Source organism: Botryllus schlosseri, chromosome 1, assembly GCF_051294905.1.
Source record: "Botryllus schlosseri isolate E-star chromosome 1, Bs_hap1, whole genome shotgun sequence".
Classification (NCBI taxonomy): domain Eukaryota; kingdom Metazoa; phylum Chordata; class Ascidiacea; order Stolidobranchia; family Styelidae; genus Botryllus; species Botryllus schlosseri.
Window position 1 is genome coordinate 33,520,918 of NC_137236.1, and position 17,260 is coordinate 33,538,177.

The 17,260-nt window shown below is 39.9% G+C and overlaps 1 protein-coding gene across 1 annotated transcript in view; it reads left to right on the forward strand.

Moving 5' to 3' along the window:
- LOC145447966 (single-strand selective monofunctional uracil DNA glycosylase-like) overlaps nt 1–12,411 on the forward strand; it is a 44,485-nt gene extending 32,074 nt beyond the window's left edge. Inside the window, exons 5-6 of the mRNA XM_080326266.1 lie at nt 5,210–5,360; nt 12,024–12,411. Of these exons, the coding sequence (XP_080182392.1) occupies nt 5,210–5,360; nt 12,024–12,222 (350 nt within the window). The 3' untranslated portion in view covers nt 12,223–12,411. The remainder of the gene's footprint in view (nt 1–5,209; nt 5,361–12,023) is intronic.
- The last annotated feature ends 4,849 nt before the right edge of the window (nt 12,412–17,260 follow it).

Genomic DNA, 17,260 nt, shown 5'->3' on the forward strand with positions numbered 1-17,260 from the left:
ATCTTTAGTGCGCACATTCCATTTACTGATTACGTAAATTACCGATAGTAATAACTCGGGATTAACGGCCATGTTTTGGATTCCGAAACTTCGAAGTTTCATGTTCACGGAAACCTTGCTATGTTCGTTGTGTGAAGCTGTGGTGAGGAGTATTTGGTTGTATTAGGCATTAAAGAAATCTAGGCTATGGATCCATCAAAGAAACAAAATGACAAAGCCTGGAACACATGAAGATGCCATCTTGGCGAGACTGAAAAAGATGGACAGTGAACTGGAAGATACGCTCATTGAAGTCAAAGGTTTGACAAAGTTGAATATAACATTGCAAAAGCAATATGATATATTGAAATCTGATCTTGATAAGACCAACCCAGAGGTTAGGAAACTAAAGGGAAAAAACAAGGAACTCCGGAAAGAGATAGAAACTTGCAAGACTGGAATGGAATTCATGAAAGCAGAATTTGAGAGCAATAAAAAATCTAAATCTCGCCTCACAAGAAACCATGCTCGAGGACCACGACAAATTTTAATCAACAGTCAAAAGGCCTGTAGCCAAATGGAAATTGTGACGTGTTACAATTTCACTGAGGCGTGAGATTTTCCTGTGTCGACACCATATAGGACACTATGGTTTCACTGTGAACATCAATCATAAACAAATCTCCAGATATGACTCAACAAAATATCTCGGCGTCATCACTGATGCCAAAATGTCTTGGAAGCAGCATATTGAATGCACAATATCAAAACTAGCCCAGTGTGTGGGAATAATGGCCCGACTGCAATCTTTGGTTTCCAGATCAATACTACAAACCATCTATTTCTCTCTTTTCCACTCTCACCTGCAATCAGTGATGAGCGGATGTTGATTTTCGAGAATCCTAATCCGTCCGACAGTTTTTGTGTCTGCAGAACTATCCGTCCGACTCCGAAGAATCTCCTCCAACTATCCGACTTTATCCGAAAATCTCGTAAAAGAATCCGAAAAATCCTTATCGAATAATGATATCGCAGAATATCAATTGTACAGCTGAGCTTAGATACAGTTCTGCACTAAAAGATCGAGAATTATAGCTATGGAATGAACAATAACAAAAAGAACAAAATTGGAATTTTAATTATAGGAACATTAACGCGAAGAAACAACGCTACTAATTTAAAGTATGTGTGCAAATGAAAGTGGTATCTCGGATCCAAAGAAAATTAAAAATGGCAGATTAATAGGCCATGGCCATATATAACAATCAGACATTTAACCATATTACCCAATATCAGGGTTGTAACCAAGTCACAAGGATCCGAGTCACAAGTCAATCTCACTTTTATATTTTTGACTCGAGTCAAGTCGAGTCATTTTCAATTCCCACCGAGTCAAGTCCGAGTCCAAGTCAGCGATCAGAGGATCGAGTCCGAGTCGTGGTATTATGACTCGAGTCCGAGTCCAAGTCATTGTGTTGACTGCTCAGTTTCCAGTTAAAGTGTTCCTAAAGCCACTTATTTAACTCTGTTTGGTGATATTAAATGGTTCGCATTTATATTATATCAATTTTCCTCACTTTTAGCAGTTTATGGTCGCATTTTCAAGCACCAGTACCAACGAACGAAATCCCAATAATGTATTGGCTTCGAAATTACAATGAAATGTCGGTCTTGGCCGTCTGAATCTCGAGTCAATGACTTGCTTCGAGTCATGCGCAATGACTCGAGTCCAAGTCGAGTCAATACACAGATTGACTCGAGTCGAAACGAGTCATTTCCGAATTTTGAGAAAATGACTCGAGTCGAGTCATCCGAAAATCGTGACTCGAGTCTGACTCGAGTCGAGTCATGACTCGAGTCATTACAACACTGCCCAATATCAAGAAGTGATAGTAGAAAGTTCCATCCATGGAATTTTACAATCACAGATGGTCAATATTGGATGCAGATAATCTGCATTTTGCCCACAAATGCTGGAATGTGTGAAGGCCTGTTCAGTAGAAACTTTCTGATGCTTATAATACCTTTGGTCAACCAGTTCAAAGTTTTGAGCACGACGCTTATAGTCGAGTCACATAAAATGTCAATAATAGAAACATCCTGAATGTCCCTCTTTACCTGTCCAAATTTCCTCTCCAGTGACTAATAGCAGGTCAGTAGTTGTCTTGCCGACTTGTATATTGGAAGAGAAGAAACTTATCTCCAACTGTGCTGTATCCTTGGCCTTTCGGATTTGATTTGTAAGGTGCATTGGTAACTTGCATTCCGTGGTTCACAACTAGAGCTCATGAAAAGCTACCAGACTGACAGATATCAAATGGTTTCGATATGCAACACCTTGTCCTCCCCCCACCTTGTTACCTGTGGTGTTCCGCAAGGCTCTGTTCTTGGACATGGCCTTTTTACTTTATATGTCAATGATATCTTTGAAACCTCATCATTGAATACCACACTCTTCGCTGACGATATTCACCTCCTATCTCTCGCACCTACTACCGTAAGCTTAAATGCCGTCACCCGTGATCAAATGCCCAAAGTGCCTGAGTGGATGTCCCATAATAGCCTTCGGGTTAATGCTGCGAAATCCCAATTATTGGTCGTGACATCCTGCGATAACCTAACCGTTGACATCGCTGGCAAACCATTTTCCAACACTAAAAATGCCAAATACCTTGGTGTTTTACTGGATTCGGACATGTCCTGGAAGAGTCACATACAATCACTCAAACCACAACTATCGAAGGTATGTGGTCTATTTCGCCACCTTAGCTGCACTCTGCCCGTCAGCGTGCTGTTGATACGCTTCAACAATCTATTCCTATCAAAGTTACAATACGGAATTCTATGTTGGGGTGCTACCTGCAAGAATACAATTGACCCTCTGCAAAAACTTCAACATCGGATCATCCGTATCATTGCCTAAGCCCTACGGGGGCCTGGATGTGCAACTGATAATATCGCTTCTCAAAGGATTTAGTGTTCTAAACTTGGAAGATATGAGGAAGCTAGAAATTGCCAAGCTTATGTATCAGTTCCATTGCGGTCAATGTCCCTCAAATTTCAACGACTACTTCACCTCGGAGACAAAAGCGCACAAGTACAGCTCACGCGCGTCATCGAAGAACAACTACCATATGATCAAGACTGAATACAAGAAAACGCACTGCTCTATCAAGTATGCCAGACTCCAATTGTGGAACAGCATGTCGCCGGCTATCCGACAGTCGTCGAGCATGTCCGCATTCAAGTCGAAATACAAGTAATTTCTTCTAAACCTAAACTAGCCAGTCTTCAGGATTACCGGACCAAGACCTAACATCGACCTAGCCCTCCGCCACATGCCACCTCATTTTGTCGCTTGCGTCTTATATTCTCTGCATTACTTTTCATTCAGTGTGCATGCCTCCTATTTACTTCGCCTAGGCTAAGGTGGGTGTCTGATCTTAATGGCTACTTCAAGTTGTTTCGTCACCTTCCTATCTTGTAATTGTATCGCAGATGTTTTGAAACGATGAAAATAGTAATAAACCCGATTAATTGATTGATTGAAAGGCGATATGCATAGTGCGGAGCATGGACCGGAGCCGGATTAGATATCCGGCAGGTTATTTTCAATTTTGGCCAGACCGGATCAGTACTTTTTTGATGCGGCCGGAGCCGGATCAGTACTTTTTGATAAGGCCAGGATCTTTAATAATAAGCATGACTTGTGTAACTGAATAACTACCAACCACACGTCAGTAACCGCCAAACCAGTGCGAAATAAACGAGCCATATTTATAAATTCACAGAGCCACCGTACCGTACCGAATTTGTGCCCAGTCTTAACAGCAGTAATTTCTGACTAGACATTTTCCCTCCAATATTCAAGTCTAGTTGTGCAGTGAAATAGCTTGTATTTATCGAAGAAAGCAATTAAATAACACCTTATGCAGAAGAGAAACCGAAAGTCGAGACATCAAGGGCAATGGAAGTAGAATATGGAACAATGTTACCTTGCTCAATCGCACCTGTGAGGGTAACTAATCTGGATGTGTTTCGTGTCAGCAGTGTGATGGCACATTCAAACAAGAGAAGCTCAGTGGCACATCATCATTCATGCACCCATATTAACAATAGATGCATGTTATCCAAAAAGAGAACATCAGGCCAATGTTCGATGTCATCATTTTTGAGAAACAAAAAATATCTGTTGCTTCGTTGCCAAGTAATGCCAAGATCCAATTACCGGTATACTTGAAACTGCCAAATCATATATATATTGAGAAGGAATTTATACCATCGTGTCATCCAGATAATGCTGTTGAAAGAGGAGTGCTGCTGTAGAGAAGAAAATCCAGCAATTTGAAATAGGCTATCGACGAATATGGAATGATTGTGTGGACTGATATCACTGACTGAAAGGAAAGGAACCAGGGTACACCGCTTTCTGATCATCTTGCACAAAGAAGCAAGCTCTCAAAGATATGAAAAATGAAGATCCAATACCTTATCAAAAACGAGGAACTGAAAATCTTGTAATTTCAGTCAGTACAAAGATTACCGGTATTTCGCTTCTTACACCAATCGACATTGACTTTTCCTACAATATCGACATCTAATGCTGCCAGTGAGTGACTATTTAGGATATGTGGCAATGCCATTACAAAGAATAGGTCGACCGTGTCCTCTTTCAGCCTGGAATCAATAGTTACATAGAATAGTCCATAAAAATAAACCACTTGCCCAGTCTAAGTTGATATAATTACTTCAGATAAAGGTTGGGCTTGATCTTTTAGTTTTTAATTTCTTGTATGTTTTGTTTCAATCAATATGCAATACCAACATGTGAACTTGAAACTTATTGGCATGTTGTGTTGTTTCAATTTTCAATAACAACCTGTAAGTTCTTAATGTCATATTTCTTTTTTTGCAATATAACCTTTACCTGATCGCATAATCCACTGCTTATGTAGTTGAATAGAAATAGGTATCCTCCTGGCAGATGATCATTATCGGAGTTTTTTGGATCGGATATTGCTCATTTTGAGAATTCGGAGTCGGACCAGAGCATTGAACAACAGGATCGGAGTCGGTACAGAGAATTTGTTGATCCGCTCCGCACTAATATGGAGACACATTACGATCTCTTAACAAAGTAGAGTAGCTTGAAGCGTTGAAACGTAGTTTAAATACATGCACATACGCACATTCGAATCTGCTTATTGATGTTACTCTGTTCGCATTACAGATCAAAAAAATATTTCACTGAATGATTTAAAATATTACAAACACCAGTTGGTGAGAAATTTGATGGAGAAAAGTGAGGACGCGTTGAAGAGGGCCATCAACTTGCTGCAGCCGAAACTGATCGTGGCGTTTGGCCAATATGTTGAAGAAAGGTAGGACTATATTCTAAATAATCTATATAGACTTCACCACTTTATAAACTGGTTTGGCCTATGAGTCGCACCTACTTTCGTATTCGAGCAGGAAGGATCAGTGTGGCTGCACTGGCGCGTAGCGCATTGGCTGATGAAACGTACGTTTGTCATTACCACAATACTATATAAATCGGAGGCGAGTACAATCCCGACCTACACATCCACCCTGAGATATCCCAAAGTTTATCTAAACTTCACAGTTTACATTGTCACCCAAATTTCGAGTATGAGTAATGTAGGCTATTAAGACGCCTTTTGGGAAAGTGGACTGCGTTGTAAGTGAATCGATAAGAAATTAGTGCAGAGAACCAATTTACCAAATTAAAAAAAAACATTGATGGCTTTTCCCACGAAAATCAAACGAACTGTTAAATATTCTGCATCTCGTTCATCATGCCACGATACTCTATTCTGATTCAGAGCATGGATGACAAACGCATGGCCAGAAAGTTCGGTTTTTGTAAACCCTGACATGGGTTTTACTTGTAGCAAATTTGTTCCTGTTATTTTAGTCTTTATAAACGGTGTACATGGACATTGTACAATTCATAGTGCCACGAACAGGTGGACGGTAAGACAGGTATTCGGGATCCGGGTCGCCGTATGAACAGGCCTGTTCATACGGAACCCTAAACCCCCCAATTAGGGAGGCGAGCTCGAAGGAGGCCACAAAATTATTTCGTAAATTAGCATGAATTATAGAGTCATTTTGTAATTCATGCAACTTTTCTAAAAAAATCCCGATATTGAATGTTGCCAAATGTCTGGATTATTGGGTACTGCTCCCCCCTCCCCAAAAGAAACAAATACGCAAGATTTATACAAATAGGCATTTCGGCTTCTACCATTACCGAGCCACGACGCACCAAGACATTTACAGTTTTAGGCCATGTAACATGCGACTTCAAGAAGTGTGCACGGACGATCGGCGGTGAGAAAACCTGGGTCGAACAGGACTGCCCTTATGCTGACCAGAAATTTCGATATATATACATAGGCCCACTGTTCCCTCATAGCTGCGCGCGTGTGCAATTGCGCAGTGCTGACACGGTCTCTGCGCACAAAAAAAGCCGATGTGATGCTGATGACCTTTTTTTTATTCAACACCACAAAATTAACGAGAAAAATTGTGTAATTCGGCATTCCAATCAAAGTGATGACTTTTTTTAGTCCTTACGCACTGCTGTCCAAGGGACCGCGCAGTGAGTTGGTGACTTTGCGCAGATTCGTGAAAACTTAGACGGAACATTGCATAGGCCTATATGTAATTGTCCAAAGGCGCCTAAATGGCTAGCGCCAATTGTTCCGTTCCTGGCAATCTGATCCCTGCAAGACAAATGCCTACCCGCAAGGTAATACCAATTTGAAGTCGTGTGCTTCTTTTAGTTTAGTACGTTTGGGCGATGTCAATATCTCTTGACAGAGCAGAGAAGAGGTCACGAAGCAACATCATGTAACGAAGTTAACATACTGCCCGAACATGTTTAATTATAATTTACGGGCACTACAATTTCCAAGACACCTCATTGAGCTCTACCGTGAAACCTGATTACGTGTACAGGGAGGATAAAGAATTGATAGCAACACATATGCAATTCCTGATGATAATGACCGATTAAATAATGAGTTGTTGAAAATTTTCGCGTTTTGCGCGTTTACACGAAGAAATGCGTCTTACTAAAATTACTGAAATGTTAGTGATAAGTCGCGGCAAACACACCTGATGGAGGGTTTGCTTTATCGCCTTAATTGAGGCCCAAGATCAACATTTTTTTCTGGGGGGGCTGACGAAGTGCTGTTACGGTCCTGCGTATGAAGATATTTTGTCTTCAGTCAGCTGAATGTACGATCGGTTAATCAGCGGTATGAATTTGGCATCATTTTCTTTTCCACGAAAAAATTCATGATTTTCGTTGACAGTGAGTGAGTCAATGTTTTCGAGTACCGAAATTATATACATATTATTTATACAACGGTGGTTGTGATACTTCTTGACACTGTGGGGAACATGAGTCCTCGATGCGAGCAAGCATATCATTAAATACATACAGTAAAAGACAATTCTTGACGTACAGTGCTAACCATATTATACAGTAACTAAACTTGGACTGGTTTTTACACAAAAGTAGAGCTGGCATTTTTTACTATACGTGATCGAATAAAAGTACGAGGGCTGATTGGACACTTCAAATCCCTCTAACTGCTCGGGTCAAGGATCTTTACTTTAATCGGAATCGGAAAATTTATCTGTATTCCGGTACTATTGCGCCGACTAAGATACTATAAATCTCAAACGTATATCTGCAAATTGTAAATGTAAGGGATTATTCAACAAGTGTTTGCCCATTGCATAATTTATGACCTTTGATTGTTCCGCATCAATCTTGAGCGAATATTGGTTGGAATGAATTCAAATTTGGTGTGCGTCGTTTTTTAAGGCAACCTAACAATTTAGTCACGTATAGCCAACAAGATTCAGGAAAAAGGTTGATTTTTGAACAGCCCTAGTGTGCAGCCATTGCTTGCTCAGCAGGTGGCTTTTGGGGTCGGAATCTCTCCTGTTCCAAACTCGAAACCTCGTTCCTTTGCAATGTCGATTCAATGTCTGATATTTCCGATGAAATAGAAATCAGTGTTTTGACTAGGAGAATGAAGTCCAGTTCTGTACGGTTCTTAACCTTTAATGACTTGGGAAACCCTACGTCACAGATGGGCAACTATTTTCTGAGAATGACAAGCAGGAAATAGCCTCCGGTGGCGAGTTGAGTCAAAATTTTACACTATCTTAGGCGGTGTAATAATTTCTAATAAATTATAAATTGAAACCAATGAATTATGTGGTTAACACAAGCTTCTTGGTGGATGTGTTGCTATTGGGAAATTAGGAATTTAGAGTCAAAGTAAAAATATAATATTTATCCCGCGTAATTATTTAAAACAATGGTAATCATTAAATATTGTTAACTCTTTATAATCACACCAACCCATAGACACCAAAATGTATGGGATGTCACAGATTGGTAACTATCCCGAGCGGTGTGTAGCTTAGTAAAATTGTCGTGTTGTTTTGGTAATTTAGCTAGCAGGTTTTTTGAATTCGTCTTCTCGCAGCCTCAGCCGAATGACTGCGTGCTTATGTCATAATCTCGACTTAGTTTAATCCATGTTATATCGACTTTATTATGAATATAGATTATGCTAGGGATCGACTAGCCCTGGCACGCGTGCCAAAAGTGGCACACATAATGATTTTTCAAGGCACACATAATGATTTGATGTGCAATAATATGATCATATTTCTTGCAAAAAGTGGAACAAAAGTTTTCAAAATGCAAAAAGCTTGGAGGTGAATTCAAATTACTTCGTAAATCAGCATGAAGTAGGGTCTTGCTAGACAGATTTTGCTTTTTCTTTTAAATTTTCTCTGCACCTCTCACCTATAGTCCGTATTTGGCCAGTAGGCGGTAAAAGGCACAGGTCTTCCCTACGCTAATCTACAAGCCTTCAGAGAGCCCCTAATTTTCAGTGAGTCACAAAAAAATTCTTCCACATGCGTCCATACCATATGTGTTGTAATATGTAGGACTACCAGCAATGCTACCTCTAATTTTTCACCATTCTGTGCGCACTCACCAACTCACTGCGCGGTGAGTGACATTTTTCACTTCGCGGACCGGTAAAATTTCAAAATATATTTGGCGGACCGGTAGACCGTACAAAATTGATATCAGCCCAGAATGTAATCTAGGCCGCCGTATTTCTGCAAGTGTGGTACTAGAGCACGGTGGCCAACCGTTGTGCTATTCACGGTCGCATTTCGATTACATATTTGGCCGCATTCCAGGACATAGTCATGATGAACGCGAAATGCCAATTTTAAACTGACCAGTGACCATGTCCATTTCTGGTGAACTCTTGACTAATCTACTTTTCATATCGCCTTACTATACGCACCGAAATCGCGACATGGTACCGGGAACGGTTGTGGTCACGCGAGGCGCGAAAACTTTTTACGATTCACGAATGACTTTCGTCATTAATATTCGTAGTTTCACATGTTACTATCAAATCTTTATCCTTTCTCAGCCAATGCGATCAGATTCATCGGGAGAGTGCATGGAGGGAGTGACTTTTCAAATTTAGGGCACATATAAATGATGATGCATCTTCGGGTGGGACAATTGTTATTGTAGTAGGGTTGCCATATTTTGGAATTCTTAAAAGAGGACCCTTTTCCAAAAATTTCAGACTTACAATACCGGAAAAACTTGGTTACTTTACTCCGAATTTGTAGGTGGTTGATAAAAAAGGTCATCACTTCCATTGGACTCCAATTTCACCAACTTTTACTTGAGTTTAGTGGTCTTGACTAAAAACTCTCGAACGACCAGCCGGAGCGTTACTTGAGTACTTATTTCCTATATCTTAGTACAATTATCACATACATTTAATCAACATTTTCAAAAAAGAGGGCATTTGCGCGCCCTCCGAGGACAATTTCAAAAAAGTCGAAAAGGAGGAGGACGTATGTTAACCCTATTGCCACTTTGTTGCGTGCTGTTATTTCTTGACCTCCCATCAGGATTGTCGGTATAGTGGAAAAATATTGGAATCTTTCAAACGACCAGAAACAAATTTCTTTCTTGAGGAGTGCACGATTCCAAGTTGGTATATTCCTATATCGGGTGCATCATTTTCCTCCGCTGTTCGCATGTGTTTTGTGGTGCTCGGATTGCAAAGGGTGCTACGACTATCGAATCGAAAAAAGAACTCGCATTGAATCGTGCGTAGCGTGAAGAAAATTTCAAGATTAAATAAAATATCTTAAAAAGTCGGGAGTTGATTAGTAATTTTAATTTTTTTTTGTCGACGGCCGCCAACACTTACTTATTGAATTGCGTGTCCCCGACCGCAAAAACTTATATTTCTACGATCGCAGGTTACCCCCTCTGTACCAGAGAGCGACATTTGGAGGGTTTTGGTCGTATTGAAATATGTTAATGATGGTATTCACGTGATTTTACGGTAGTGTCTGCTGAGTGCTGAGTCGAGGTAAAATTGACTTGCCCAAATAAACACAGGCTAATTACGCGCCGAGTGCCGTGGATTATAACCGACCGCACCAACTCGAATATTATTCTTCTCTACGACAATATCCAGAGATGAAGCGTTTTGGAGCAGGACCAATCACATTGTCCAGATATCTTGTTCATTTCCCACTACTACCATTCATAGCCTATACTACAAGTGAAATGTCCCACACGAGACCACCTAGCAACAGCGATACCTGGCCTTCCACAAAATTAATGAATCGAAAACGAATGATCGTATGAATTATGTGGTTTAGCGAGTCACCGGAGACAGCTTGGACTTCAAGTCAAATCGATCATGTTTCCGGGCCTATAATCTTACCTCACGAAGTTCTACATCAGTTCGAAGTTTGACGTTTTATTATTTTACCAATGGACAAGCCTTCAACATCTTGCATCTTGAAATTAAGGTATAAAATCCTAATATACCTCGCGGACCGGCAGAGAAGTCGTCGCGGACCGGCGGTTCAGAACCACTGCCTTAGACGACACTGCGTAATGACTACCGTAAAACAAGAAGGTCATCACTTTGGGCTTTCTTGTGCGTGGCGACTTTGTCCGCGGTGCGCAAGAGCTCACCCGAGCAGCTTAGCGGGAACATTGACTACCAGTAAAGCTAGTCGGGCAGACTTGTACAAACTATCCATTTAGTTAGTTGGTGGTCAACTAACTAACGGGTTTTGAGTAGTTTTAGTTCTAGTTGCTTATTTTGAAAATCAAGTAGTTTTAATTGTAGTTGTAGTTGCGGATTTTGAAAATTGACTAGTTCTAGTTGCGGATTTCGAAAATCGGGTAGTTCTAGTTAAAGTTACAGTTGCAAGTTTTAAAAATTGAGTAGTTCTAATTCTAGTTGCGCTTTTTAGAAAATCGAGTAGTTTGTACAAGTCTGTTTTCACGGTATTTTTTTGTGGCTGGTTCTTGCTTATACGGGAATGTTGGCAATCTATTGTGAATCACTTGGCAATAAAATGACTGCAAAAGAAGTAAGAGCATTCAACGCATTTCGAGATGTGGTTGAAAATTTTCTTGGTAAATAAACGAAGCAATGAATGGTAAACAATGACATCGAGATATATGAAAAAATATAGTGGGGCATGTCCTTAAAAACGCATTGCTTGCACTTTCACCTTGATTTTATTAGTTCAAATTTGGGTGATGTGAGCGAGGAACATATGTGAAGTGTTTCAGCAGGATATGTATGATGAAAAAAGATATGCCGTCATATACCATGATACAAAGACGTATATTTCACATTAAAATATCAGGTCAACCAAAATTTAATTTGAAGCCATAAAAAGAAAATCTCTGTTGCGGACTCGCGTCGAAGGTAATTGCATGAGAGGAAAGCATTTGTCTGTATGCTATAACATACGAATCCACGAAGTGGAACAATTGGATTATCATAGCGAATTGTATAAATATTTCCGAACCCACTGTCTCATCGGTAACACAACTCCGTTATATGGCACATTTTATGGCAGAGATCATGAAACTGTCGACTATAGTTTTTAATGCAGCTTTAACTTGACAGACTTGAAAAGCTTGGCTTCAGCACGTCTTATGTGGTGCGTGTTACACATCCTTCTCCAATAGTAGATGGACAGGAGGACAATGAAGCCGATCCGGATACGGGAGACGACAAATGGATTGCTAAAGTTAAAGAGGAATTGAAGAAAAATTCGCGATGGAATGAACTCATGCGGGCAAATCAAAACAGTATTAGTTATTGAAATACATATTTATATTAATATATGGCATAAGAGGGACCGGAAATCATCACATTGCAACAGAATCGGAATTTTATCTAATATATCATCACAGATTTGGCGCAGTGAAAATATATATTACGTAGAAATATAAAACTGTTTTATAGAACATATTATTCAAATGTATTTCGTAATATACTATCGTCAATTGCATCTTTTAATTCCTTGGTGTCGCCGGAAAGTGGGTATATAGGGCATTTGTTGGAGGAACTTCTAGTATTCGAACATTTTATTCGTACACTATTTATTTGAGTTCTTTTCAGTTTGTTTTTTTCCTTTCAAAACACCATAAGATTGGATGCAATGAAAAGTTAGGAAAGTATCGAAACGACTTGGAGTGATCTTTGAAATCAAAGGCCAATCCGGGTCTAGCTAGACGGCCGCATGAAGATTACAGTTATTGCGTCCGGCCACATTCCAGCTGATGGACCACCTGTACGCCAAATATCCTTGATAAATTGTCTGCCGTGGGATTTCTCAGGGCGGACATTCCTAGTGGTTTTCTGTGGCCATCACTGTTTTTTTCTTTCTGTAAAATACGTTACGCAGAAAGTGTCTAATTTTAGTATCAGGTGGCTTCCGCGGGATTACCATACGCACCTACATCGCGAGTTTTATTGCTTGTAAGAAAAAAATTATTGGGGTTCGTGGTTTAGTTGAGGGTAATTTTTTTAACTTAATGAATGAAATTACCCGATAATATTGCGATTTGCAGAATAAAGCACATATTACTATCTATTATTTTCCTCTCTCAGCCCACGTGATCAAATTTGTCGGTAGAGCTGTTGGAGAGGCACATATTTAATGATAAAATGCATCTTCGGGTTAGTATAAATCACTTTCTTGTATGTTTGTGAACGGCCTCGAATCGTTGGGCGAGGCCGTTCACAATTCCATTTGTGTGCCTTGGAGTCGACTTTTATTAAAATACACCAACCAAAACTCTGTCCACAAAAGGAGTTCGTGTACCACCTAAAAATAGTACATTGAACGCTCTCTCATTCACGAAATTTCATGCTGGTGACGTAATATTTTGTGATACGATTGTTGATATACAATGTTATTTCCAATTCTCTACTTGTTGCTGACGATTACCCCTGACGAGTGTCAGCCGAAAATATTCGGGTTCATTTCAATATGAATATACTCTTCAATTGTATATTGAAACACATCCTACAAAGCTCTCCAACTTACTTTATTGGATTTGATGTATTATTGTCTTAAACTACATCTTTCAATGAACAAGCAGGATCTATGAGACCTTGAACATCGACACAATAGACCAGGGGTTCTCAACTTCCCTTGTTTAACGGGCCGCATTTTAACAGCAAATGACGCTGCGGGCCGCAGAACATTATTACCATGTATTTGTGGGCTGCTAGTACATTTGGGCTGCTGCAGCCTATCTACCAGTCATTTACGGGCATTTATTACATTTTAATGCATTCTATAAAACATTGATGGACAGCGTTTGTAAGTTTGCAGTTTCTGTTTTTTTGTGAGTATATGTATATTCCAGCGGCGCAAGTAAATCCCTTCATGGCGCGTACATTGCATTCGTTGCCAAGTCGGTATATACACCTTCAAACCCTTCCACCAGAGATCCCAACCCTCTGTTTCAATGCGTGAGCGAGCAAGTATAAAATTACGGTAACTTTTTCGTTACAGAGGCCATTATCACTTTGAACTTTCAGTGATATGAGAAGAAGTCTGGCGTTCGGAGTCATTTCTGAGCAAACCAATCAATTTTTCTCTTTTCCTTCCATGGCTGGTACCATGCACCAATAGTTACAGAAGTCAGCTTTGTCAAGTTTATGTTTTCAGTTGGTCCCCTCCCCACGTTTGCCCTGTCAGCATTTCCTCCCCAAATATGTCCACTCTGATAGAATGCACCCAGATAATTATCTATGCAATGTCTGTGGAGTGGGTGGTTTCGTCCAATGCTAGGCTGAAGTATAGTCACGCGACAACGTGTTTCAGAACATGCGATAAAAGATAGACTGACATTGCTGTTACTCTTCTGGTCACGTTCGAATCAGACAATTGTAGCTTCGAAGTTTGCCATGTGATGTTGTCCTTGCTGATAAATTCCGGAAACCGCAAATATTCGCACACAGTATCTTAAAGTTCTATTCGTTCTCTAGCAGATTTCTTGGGTTTAGCGTTATTCTAAGTAATTTTGAACGATGCGTCTGTATAACGTCGTCGTTCATTTTAACAATGCCTCGAAATATGGATTGCTGGGCTTGACACCTAAGTAGCAACGTTTTTTTCCAAGAGGACGATATGTATAACTCCAGAATATCGTGACGTAGTCGTGGTATCATTTTAAGTTTCTATGTTTCCTTACGACATCTGTTCTTCGACAAATATGACACATTGATTTTCCATTTATATCTAAAAAGCAAATTCATTGTTCCACGCAGAGTTATAAACGCAGTTTTCGCCGTTTAATTTCACGATCCTCGTTCTTGTTTCCGTTCCAACCATTCGCGGTAAGTGAAACAGTCTTTAAAAGTGTACTGCGCAGCGTGGTTCTCTTGAACCAGAGTCCAGCCGAATGCAAATTCAAAACAATAACAATCTAAACTCGAGCATAGAAACCAGAACACCTGAGTAATCAAACGAAGCAGTGACGGTGCGATAAGAGAGCTATGTAGCTAAATTAATATGTAAAAATACTGGGCCACGAGCAATGGCGTTCATAATGTAAGACGTCGCGGGCCGCAAAATAAACGTCTGCGGGCCGCGGGTTGAGAACCCCTGCAATAGACTAAAGAGGATTCGGAGGCAAAGAAGCGTGTGTATTCACTATCATGATATATATACCAAGCAACAGTGGTAGTAGTGTCAAGCATATGTTCGACTTTCAATCTGGAACCTACAATAAGAGCAGATTAATTTGGCAAATTCAAATTTATGACAAAGTTATTTAGTTCAGCTTGATTCAACTTTATATAGCTGCTGATCACCATCACGCTCATGCTGAGAACATTCTTCAGACTTCACCGAGAGAATCTTCTTCAGCTGTTGAAGGCAATGGAATTGTGACATCTGGTCCATGAGGAATCGGTCATATTGTGCAAGTCAAATTGGATATAGAATTTTATGCTGATTTTTGACATTGAATGAAAAAAAACATGAGCAAAAGTAACAATCTTTTCCATGTCCATATGGCTCTCTCCAAACCATTGGCACACAAAATGCTAAAGATTTTTCAAATGCTTTACAGCCTCAATGTCGCTATATTTTTCATTCAGTTTGCAGTGCATTCCTCTTCCTTACATTGACTAGCCCCAGGTGGGTGTCTGATTTCAAGGACTATTCCGAGTCGACGCCTTCCTATCTTTTCATTGTATCGCAGTCTTTAAAAGGAAGAAAATATTAATAAATTGATACTGATATCAAAAACTAGACTTAAAATACTTACTTTTTACATAATTATAAAATGTCACTTTTACTTCTACTGGAGTAGAGATTGACGCCGTTACTTCTACTTCTACTTGAGTACATATGATAAGTACGTTGACCACCTGTGATGACGTCACAATGGTCATAGCTTTGACTCAACAGCAAGCAAAATTTTAAATCACAGATTATAAAAAATCTTGACGTGATAGAAAAAAATGACTTCATATTCGTAATCAGTGGACGAAAATTGACTTAATAGTCATCATTTTGGCCAAAAAACAAAAATCATGTCGACCAGTGTAATTATACTTGGCAATTTACCATCAATTTTGCATTCAACATAAACAATCGGTGTATGTTCAGGAATTACATGAAGTCAAGGCCTATATGTAAAATAATATTCTTCAACTGACCAAACCACTCAGTTTAATAGTAATACTTCAGTGGAATAGACTGCAATTGCCGTGACCCAGTGTGGAACGCCCTGCGCCCTCTTACGGCTCATACACCCTATAATATAAAACACGCCATTATATCACATTGTACCACGCTGTATATCACGTGACCACGCCCTTCTTCTTGTATCGCGCCATATATAAACGCGCACATTCAGATATCCCACATGGGACTCATACGCTACTACTGTTCATATTCATTCGACCAATACATCTATCTGAGGCAATTGTCGTCGCATGCATCGTTGAGCTGTCAGATCAAGGAATAACGCAGGGCCAGGCGTTCGCCACCGCTACAGGTTATCCGACAACGCTACGTTCTCTACATGGTGCATCTCGTGAGATGATTTCGGCTTCAACGAAAGACGCATCGCCGCCTCAATATGGGATTTAATTCGTCAACCACTATGGACACTCCGGAAACCGAACTCGGACTCCCAAACCTTACGGTACAGTTTTTTGCATATACGAATTGTCGAACGAAAGCAGTTTTGCATTTACAGTTCCATTTAATTCGTGTGTTATTGTTCGCTACATGTACTATGGTTTATATATCTGCCGCTGCAATACGTAGCAACGATCCGGTCATGTTTCTGGTTTTAGTAGATCAATATAATTTTCCTAACGTTCGAAACCAACATTCGATTCACTACTTCGACGATACCTCGAAATTTCCGCGCTCAAACCGCATATTTGAAGTGCAGGGTTTACTTATGAACGCCGACATAAGCGCGTTTACGGCTATGATGTAAAATCCACGTTCGTTCTGCATTTTTTTTAAAACAACCCAACAAAATTTCGAATCATGATTCGTTATTCCACCATTTTGTTTCGGATTCATGACTTTAACATAAGTCCGCACAGCCTTGATATTACTGGTTGCCACCTTGTTATTGGCCAGGTGATATCTTCTTCATTTTAACATTCGAGTACTCTATAAGTCTATGTACTCGGACTATACATTTATTAACAATCAATCGAATTGCATATTAATTCAAATACGGACTTACGGGATTACTACTCCATCAATTGCTTTGGAGATTTATTCCCCGCGTGCTTTTGGGATTCGCGCTTAGATTGTCCGCTGCTAATTTCAACAGTCATAGTGCACAACTGTCATTTGCTAACAGACGTGT